Below are 9966 nucleotides of genomic sequence, written 5' to 3' on the forward strand. Positions count from 1 at the left end.
TTGATAAAATTATGGAGGAATTGTTTGCGATATTCCTTTTTACTGGTTGATGTCCAAATTATCAGGGACGTATGCGATCACATCGATTGGCAAATATCTCCGTTATTTCTTTTTCTTCTATGTACCAGTCCCGTCAATAATTCCATATAGTGGTTTAAATAAAAAACTACTTGAATTAATATGCTCGACCCGACCAAGGAAACAGGAAAAGTAAGACAAGCACAATGTAAAGTGGGAGAGAACAGAGTGAAACGTGAAGTTATAAGGAATGATAAAATTTAAGAATTTAAAAAATAGAAAAGTAATGAATGGGGATATAAAAGTAGAGAAGAAAAAAGAAAAGAGATAAATCAGAAAGTAAAGAATGAAATATAAAGAAATAAGGAAGTAATGAAGAAATAAATAAAGAAGAAGTAGAAAAGTAAGGAATAGAGTTATAAAAGTGGAGAAGAAACAAGGAAAGAGATAAGTGAGAAAGTAAAGAATGAAATATAAAGAAATAAGGAAGTAATGAAGAAATAAATAAAGAAGAAGTAGAAAAGTAAGGAATAGAGTTATAAAAGTGGAGAAGAAACAAGGAAAGAGATAAGTGAGAAAGTAAAGAATGAAATATAAAGAAATAAGGAAGTAATGAAGAAATAAATAAAGAAGAAGTAGAAAAGTAAGGAATAGAGTTATAAAAGTGGAGAAGAAACAAGGAAAGAGATAAGTGAGAAAGTAAAGAATGAAATATAAAGAAATAAGGAAGTAATGAAGAAATAAATAAAGAAGAAGTAGAAAAGTAAGGAATAGAGTTATAAAAGTGGAGAAGAAACAAGGAAAGAGATAAGTGAGAAAGTAAAGAATGAAATATAAAGAAATAAGGAATTTAAAGAAGAAATAAATAAAGACGAAGAAGAAGGATGTGAATGGATATAGAAATAAAGAAGTGAGAATCAGATAATAAGAAAGAAATGAATATAGAAATAAAGGAGTAAAGAAGAAATAAATATAAAAATAGAAAAAGGTTCGAAATGATTCCAAGAGACCAGTATAAGAGACCGGCTCGAGGAAGAATGAGCGCTCCGAGTCCGGGCACTGCCTTGAGCGCTCTCCCCACTCTCTGCCTGCTCCCACTCGCCGAGTCCTCCGCGTCGAATTTGCGTGCACACAATTTTAGGCAACTTCCAGTACTTCTAAATATGCTTGGCCTGAATTTTCGATTTCTGAGTGTTATTATTTTACTTTATTGATTTAATTAATTATTTTAATGTTCTAAACACCTAATTTATTAATATTTCAATTTTAACGTACTTATTTTCGATAATCTACAATTTCAATTCAATTTTTAGCTACTCCGTATATTTAGCGAGATTTTGATTTAGCCTCAGTTTTATATTTGAAATAAATTTTTAAAGTAAATCAAGATCCAATAATATTTAGTAAAAATTGAGGTGCTACACGGGTGTCAAGTTGGCACTTTCTTAAAAATGTCTTAAAAATATTTCAACAATAGGCTTTTTCAATAATTCTTGAGAAGTTCTATAGTTCCCGGTCTCGTTCTAAGAGTTGCTTTGGGAACCAGCGGTGAGTAGCGGAGAACCTCTGCCCGCCAAGCTACGCGTTCGTGTTCACGTTTAGCTCGACTACGACGGAATTTGCATTGTCGACGGAGGCGATGATCACATAACTCTACTTCCAGACTTGCCGCTACGATTTAGCGGCATGAGTTTGGTATCGCCTAAAACCGGAGCGTTGTACATCTCCCTGCTGATCTCTGTTGTGCATTTCCCTACTCATCTTTGGAAAGAATACCAATGAGTCGATCTCCCTACTCAATTCTGGTGGTAAAATTTGAACGAACTTTGGAAACGAACCAAATGTAAAAAATTAGAATTTGACAAGGTAATAAATAAAACTTGATTTCAAAGAAAAGTAACATTTATTTTACCAACAAAAATATTGCAAATGTGCGCGAAGTTGCACAAAACGTGTTAAACCTACTTACTTTGCAGAATATTTAACTTAACCTTGTTGACATTCTGTTTTTAATTTGAAATTATACATAGTTGATTAGATCTTCTTCAATGTCATAGATAATTTATATCGATATATATTTGGTAGCAGGTAGCAACTAAACTTATTAAATTGTCTCAAATACTTTTTGTCTTGTAAGAAACTGCAAGAAAACAATCTCAAATTATACATTTTCATAAACAGTATTTTGAGCAGATAAAATTTTTGTAGTACTCCATTCTTAATAACCCATTATACATAATGCCTTGAAGACACGTGAAGTGTATGAAGAATTGTTGATCTCATTTTGTGTAAAGCTGAATCAGTAATATGCTAGTCATAATTATTAATGCCTGTTTATGCTGTAATCAGTAAACTTAATTTAGACATTGATACGATCAGCAAGTGAGCAAGAGAGTCCAGTGTTATCAGGCTCAACATTAAGTTCCTTGACAATACTATCAGCAACTACCATGGAGTACCGCTTGCTACGCTTTCCTCCCAGAGCTGGTAGATTGACTGAGAGTTCCAGAGCATCAGTGAAAGCAGCAGTAGGATCTGCCAGCATGCGAATCTAAAATGATATGTTAAATTATTATATGATAATAACAAAATATCTTCACAATATACCTTTCCTTCAGCACCCTGATCTTTACCCCATGCAGCCATAACAAATGGGTCGTTGACTCCAATGCAGAAAATGTCAGAAAATCCCTTAGATTTTAGTTCATTAGCTTTTTGTATGTATCCAGGAAGATGAGTCTGAGAAAATATTTAATCATTTCAATGTCACGACTGACTTGACAGTTTCAATTGTGTATGAAGTATACACAAATAAATGTACCTTGGAGCAACCAGGAGTGAATGCTCCGGGAACAGCAAAAATTATTATCTTCTTCCCTGCAGCAAGCTGGGCCAAGTTGACCTTGTTGGCTGGAGTCTCCTCATAGAGATCCACTGAGGGAAGTTTGTCTCCAACCTACAGAATACCATTCAAAAATTAAATTAACAATGTCTTAATAAGATCCTTTTATTTATAAAGTAACATCAATATACTTACGGCTATAACCATATTTCTAGCAGATAAGTGAAACTGTCGATGCAGAGAAACAAATGACGATCGTCCAAGAACGGAAATGGCGTTTCTTGTGATTCCAGTCATCTGCGTTTCGATCGTCTGATATAGTTGATCAAATGTTTTACTGTTCTTATCGTACTCTCCCTTAATATGAAAAAGCTAATTGAAAATCCTAGTGAGAACCGGCGTACGATGATAGGTATTGCGCAACTGCTAAGATTCATTACATAAACTTTTTGATAATAAATGGTTATTCATCTCTTATTTCATCCACGTAGTATAAATCTATTCGTGACATAATCATTATTGGGTGACCTCAGTGCCTGGAACTAAATCCATACATTGTAGTTTATTATTTTTTCATCAAAATCCCACAATCCTCAATTATCGTAAATAAAAGATTGGAAACGAGACGCCGTTAGCGGGCAATCCCTCAATTAAAGAATAACTCGGTCGGTAAGAGCCGCTAGCCCTATAAAAAAAAGAACCGAAGCAAGTGCTGCCATCTGCAGTAAGTTTCTTCCTCGTCCTCAAATAGAAGTCTTTATACTCATTTTGAATAATGGGATAGATTTAGTTACGGTTGCGTTTACGCATGGTTCTGACAGCCAAATAGGCGGCATCGTTTTATCGATAGGACGTTCACAAATGTCTAAAGATTTTTCAAAGCAGCTACGCGAAGGTACGCACGGTGTTTGACTAAGGAATATATTTATTTTCGGCAGTCTTCCATTTACCATCGAGCAGAGAAGCCGAAGCCTAACGCCGAAAACGATCAAGAAACGATAATTCGATATATTTATCAAGACGCTCCTCGTATCGCAACTATTCCAGGAAATCGTCTACTGCATTGCGTCACGCATGAAAATATCCTATATCGTATAGAGTAAATCGTAAATTTCTAAGATATCATAGATTTCATTGCAAATGAGAGATGCTGCTTTGATGTATGTCTTTGTAAGAAGAAAAAAAAATACATAATAAAATTATAGACGGCTAATAAAATGGTAATCTGTATTAAACCTAGTCAGAGCTAAAGAGCCGACGGTCGTACCAAGCACCAATCCGGTTACTAATGTTTAAACGAGCCCATAGAAATCGGTGCGGCATCAAAGATTTGAAATACGAACCCGTGGTGCATCGCGCCGATAGGTGGAACGGGGTAAGAATAGAGAATTACCTTGGAATTACGAAGCACAACCTTTCCGAATCGAACACGACACTCCTAGGTGGAGCCATCCGCATCCGGGTCATTAAAAGCGGTCCTTGTGAACCCTCTGCCGCGATTCACAATACAATCCCCGTAATGGGAGTAATATCTCTATTTACAAATTAAAAGATCCAATTTCAAAATATTCCGCGCGCTATTTTATCAATATTGGCTCCACCCACAAAGCCCTTACTATTATTCTCTTATACGATATGAACAATGCGTTTCTCTAATCTTTACCAGCATTGAACTTTTACATCACGTCCGCATTACATCTTTCTTTGCTATCCCATCGTTGTTATGTCTAATTCAATTATCTTGAAGGGGTATTTTTAAACTACATTAAAATCAGTACCATCGACACCCTAGTTATTTGATTTTAAAATATCCTTGACAGATTCAGTTATTTTTGCTGATATTAAATTTCATCTCTTATCTCCTTTTTGTCTGTTTGTAATGTACCAGCTGTATTACCTAAGACCTCCAGCCATCTTGTTTATCGTCACTCTGATATACGAACTCTTGTTTTCACTAGTGGACCCTTGCCCAGAATGTGAACGGTTTCATTAACCACGTCTTTCTATGGTATCGCTAGTGGTCCATGCATATGTAAAGATTTCGTAGGGGCTTCCCAGTGCTTTCAAGCTTCACCAAACCTTGGGGCTTCACTGTGCATCTGTTTATGTAACTGAATTTATGTCATACAGCGTCGTATGACCCTCCCGACACCGCACTGTTTTATATAAATTACTAACTTGATTACACACGCCTCGTTGCACCTGTGGGGCATCGTGCCCGATGTCGTTAACCAGGAGTCTCTTCAAGCTCTCATCCGTGATATAAAATCAAGACGATTATTTCATCCCTCTATAGGACATATTAATATATTAAAATGACTTCATTTATTCTAAAAGAAAATAATTAAATTATTCAATTTTTCCTCTACAATATTTTCAATCCCATTCCATGTTTGTCCCATGCTTAGACTACCACTTGGACACGTTTTTTATTTTCCGCTTACGACGGTGAATCGTCCGTGCCCAGGACTAACAGGACTTCCGCCACGGGACTGTCAATTAGGAATTCCATGGCGTGAAAGACTCTGATTTGCTGAATCGGCTTTTCTACAGCCATTATTGCCGGATGTCACAGCGAGCTGTCTCCCAGTCAACAGAGTAACTTATTTGTTATAGGTGGCTCCTGTCTGGAAGGATGATGCGTTTGTTATTATTATTTATCCAAAGATTTTTATATATCACTATGTTTGTCACCTTTTCTTGTAATCTTGTCATCCTATCTTTTGACAGTGTTATAATACTCCAAATTAGAAGGTACGTGTATCACAGATTCATACTTAACCTCTTTCGTGTTCCGCTATAACGTAATCGACATCTTACACAATCCTGATTAGGGTAGCGATGATATTATTTATCAAACAAGCCGGATGGCAGGATTAACAGTCTACTATTACCGGTAAGTCTTGCCAACCTTAAGAAGCGGTGCTGCTCACGGCATCTAGTGGTAATTAAGAGATTAAGTCCTGTTGCCTGACACTGCCCTTTACTCTCTACCACATAACCTAGCTTCTTACAGATATCGCCTTACAAAGTCAGAGACCCGTTTCTCTCTCTTTTTTTTTTATTTTGTAATATTATTTTATATACAGTGTAATAAAATCATTATGGCTTTAGATTTCTACTTACGAATATCGCGAGGGATACGAACTGAGGTACGTTGTCTTGGTGTTTCTGATTTTTTCGGTCACTCTTCGTCATCCCTACAACCTAACCTAATCTAACCAGTTTTTCAAAGCATGAGACAAGAGTATAAAGGTTGGTATGAATATTTGAGCTGGCTGTGTTAGAGAACGCGCGGCTGGAGTTTTTCCCTTTAATTGATTCAATCGGTGAAAAACACGGCGAACGGCTCACCCTCTGGCCTACGCCATCCTAACCACCTCTACAGCCAACCGCTGTAACGAGACGCCAAAGCCAACCCCTCGATGGTTGCCGACCCTGCCTTCGTTTCACCACCCTCTTTGTATATATATGTATATATGGTATGTATATAATCGCGAACTACTGCCAGGAACATCCTGGCTCTCTGCTGCGCCAGCTTGCGATATAATACGGAAACATTTGTACACAAAGCGAAAACTGAAATGTTGTGCTACGGCGGTTTGGACTTCTGGAAACCTTAGCGAATTCATTTTCATTCCTCTTGACTAACCTCTTTCTCTTTCCCGATATAGGTAGACCGCGGCGTTGAGTTTTCTGAAAGCCTGGTAGAAGTACGTTTGTTATTTTAATTAGAAGCTTCGGGCTATGCTAACTATTTTAGCTTTATTTAATATGTATTGATGATACGGTGTTTAGTTGTGGGACTGTTAAATCCCCGTATGAAAAATATACATATATAGCGTCGGGTGTTGATACAATTTTGTATAATGACTTTTAAGAATAATGCGTCATGCTGATCGCAAGAAAGTTATTCTAGTTGCGGAGTGACTTTTTCGTTGGTTGTTTGCGAAAAAAGAACAAGTGTCGTGAAACGTGTCTCTGAAACATTTTTTAAGGGAGTCGGTACTCTTGATTTATTTTGGCAAACAAAAAATGTATTTTCTTGCAAAACTTTTTTCACGCGACTCTTTCGTATCGGTCTGCTTGACGGAGTCGCGCTTTTTTATTTTGCTCACCGTTATTACCAGATAATGGTAATGCTCCGTCTTTCTTTTTTTTCCGTTAGGGAGTGCTTGTTAGAAAAACCGTTAAAAAAGCGAAGGACCCGTGAAAGGATTTTCGTCTATAGTTTTGAGCGTACTGCCCTCGAGAAAAAATATTCCGCAGGGTACAACCCGACATTTTTACCCGTTATGCAAAAAAGTTGCGGTATCCCATTTTCAACGTTCGCTCTAACCAAATTCCACGAGATTTGGTCGTAAAGCTATAAAAATCCGTTACTCAAAAAGGTGACTCTTCCATGGTGTACTCGTTTTTTGTCACCACGTCGAGCAGTGTTTAAAAATGTTATGGGAAAAAGTACCGCTTTTTTTTTCGTAACACCCTGCCCTCTTTTTTAGTTTGGCCTACCCAGAATTCTTCATGAAAAATCTTGGTTCAATTTTTTTCCTTCTAACCTAAAAAAAATTCTGTACTACCTAAAAAGTCAAGTTACTCCTTTCTAATCCATTGTTTAATTTTTACAGACATCCCTTCACCTTATTTCGAAAATAAGAAAGTGAAAAAATTATGAAAAAAAAAGAGGTAAGAAAACTTTTACCTCGTAAATGCCAAAATGACAATCAAAGCAGTCTGACAAAATTTTTCTAATTTAAATTGCCGCCTAAAAGTTTAAATGAAATTTCTAAACAAATATGTATCAGCACTCACAGAAAGTATTAAATATTTATCGAAATATTCAAAAGCCTGCGACCCACTAACCACTGTGTTCGAGAAGCTAGTAAAGTTCAAGAAATATAACCCACCAATAAAATGGAAAGTCTACTTCTTCAAGTTGTCGGTAAAGAAACTTCCGAAAAGTTCGTTATACAAAATTACAGATGGCTTTGTGGTCATAGTATAACATTTCGTGGTCTTCACGTTCTTACGACTCGTAAACTAAATTGGATTCCCATAATAAACGAAATTTTACTTGTTACACCAACTAATTCAGTATACAGGCATTTGAGCCCACCGAGAACAACCTTTTGGAACAACGAACCTGAGTTGACATTTTTCGTGACCGGGTCACGAAATTTAGTGTCGTATAAAGGTCCTCGAAGGATCATCACCTTACGACCCATCATGCACCCTTGTTCACGGCTCTAAGAATAGGTTATGAATCTCGTGCGGTTTACACCTCAATTTCAAACGATAACGACACTTCGCCTATTTAATACTCACCCGTAATGCAGGTTCGTAACTTATAACACGACGCAAGAGAATTACCTGTTTGTATTTGAACGTAACGGACGATCTAGCGGAGAAAAAATTTTTCAACGAGACGTCTAAACGTAATAATAATAAAATTTCACGCGTGACAAAATTCACGACTGTGCGGTGACTGATATCAGTGGGGGATTTTTCATATCGTTTTTACCGAAGGGGGGTGGCTTTGTCCATTGACCCAGTATACAGGGTGATCCCTATCGATTATCACTGCACGGTGCCTTTTCGATACGGGAGGGTAAGTACACGCGTTACTAAAATTCTGAAGCGAGTGGTACGTTCTGGTAGTAACATTGTTCATAGTACGAAAGGCCCAGCGGGCCCATGGTGTTTTATTATAGTTTTCTTATTTGTCAGAGGGGGACCACGTGGGGAGTAGTCACTGCCCCCAAATAAATACAAAACTTACGATCAATCCAAAGTCCACAAGGCGCATGTTTATCTGAAGAATCAATGCGAAATCCAGACATATTTATTTTTGGGCCCCTTGCGGAGTCCGTTTTATCGGGGCCTTCCCGGTTACTTTTAGAAGTCCTCCCGTCTTGATACTCAAATTTACTGTATGCCAATTGTCACGTGATTCTGGATGATGCTTGACTGAAAGTATGCCGTCATTGTTGAACACGTAATAAAATGAAAGAATTACATTGAAGTACTCGGGGATACGATGTACAAGTATCTAAGGGTGAAAGTACTGTAAGGGTGGTACCCCTGTCGTGCAATTCGATCAACAACGCGTGCCTCCCTTTTGTCTATTGTTATTTGTTGCTTACTGGGCGCGTGGCTGTTTTGTTTCATTTTTTTTACAGTGTAATACGCGCTTGTTCAATCGTCAAAGAAATGTAAATTATTAGTTACGTGAATTAAAAACTAACAAAAACCATTTGGGAACCCTTCGCTTGTCGGGGGGCATTTCTTAAGCATTGACGCTAATAGTTTTATACATAAGGAACATAAATTGGGCCTTATTCAATTTTATACGTTACTCCACTTCGTATTGAACCGTGTATCTTCGGCTGTCTTCGCTTTTCACGCCGGTCAGAGAAAAATGAGGATATCCTGAGGCAGAAGGCATAGCGCGTGGCTTCTGACATTTTCTATGGTGCTTATGTCGGTCTAAGAGGACCCTGTAAATTTCGTGGCCCAGCAGGCCTGTAAAGATAGCACGTTGACAATAGGGCCCTGTCCAGTCTGGGGTGTCCAGGGATGAGTGTCCACAGGGGGTGGCTGGAGACTCACTCGAGTCAAACGCGCGACTCCTTTCGACAACCTCAGCTCTCACCCCGTTCTCTGGATTTTTCGAAATACCAAAGAAAATTTTCCAACGATAAACTTTTATAATTTTTTTTTTCTTCTAAACACGTGTTCCTTAGTATCAAAAATTAATGGAATGTTTGTTAAAAAAAAAATTCAATTTTTCTAGCCGTACAATTTCAAAATTTGTATCGAGATCGAGTTCCATAAATCTCAAGGGCGAACTTCTAACCAGTGAACGTGTACTAGAACCTTAAGGCCCATCGGTACCACGAAGTGGAGGAGACCCTGTGTCAACAGTCCCAACTTTTGGGACCGTCGTATAACTTTATAGAGGTAGACAAAAGCCATGTACAATTTTTCGTTTCCTCACTGCGTTACCCAAGAACGTAAATCTCAAGCAAGGTCGCGCATGCGGTAAACCCAAAATTGTTTCACCGCAACTTCCACCGCAGACTTTGACTACCGATAAAAACTTTTTG

General features: G+C 37.7%; 1 protein-coding gene and 1 long non-coding RNA gene across 2 annotated transcripts; both read right to left on the minus strand.

Annotated features, from left to right (window-relative positions):
- Positions 1-1906: 1906 nt before the first annotated feature.
- On the minus strand, positions 1907-3300 carry LOC107270728 (peroxiredoxin-5, mitochondrial). Its single transcript, XM_015746005.2, has 4 exons — positions 3056-3300; positions 2840-2974; positions 2626-2757; positions 1907-2569 (listed from the first exon to the last, which is right to left on the minus strand). The coding sequence occupies exons 1-4, from the start codon at positions 3155-3157 to the stop codon at positions 2378-2380; spliced, it is 561 nt and encodes a 186-aa protein (XP_015601491.1). The 5' UTR covers positions 3158-3300; the 3' UTR covers positions 1907-2377.
- A 1058-nt stretch (positions 3301-4358) lies between these two features.
- Positions 4359-6641, minus strand: LOC112494803. Its single transcript, XR_003060646.1, has 4 exons — positions 5987-6641; positions 5555-5798; positions 5039-5487; positions 4359-4959 (listed from the first exon to the last, which is right to left on the minus strand). It is a non-coding gene; the product is annotated as an uncharacterized LOC112494803 (long non-coding RNA).
- Between the last annotated feature and the right edge of the window lie 3325 nt (positions 6642-9966).

This window comes from Cephus cinctus, unplaced genomic scaffold, assembly GCF_000341935.2.
Source record: "Cephus cinctus unplaced genomic scaffold, Ccin1 Ccin1_scaffold0814, whole genome shotgun sequence".
NCBI classification, from domain to species: Eukaryota; Metazoa; Arthropoda; class Insecta; order Hymenoptera; family Cephidae; genus Cephus; species Cephus cinctus.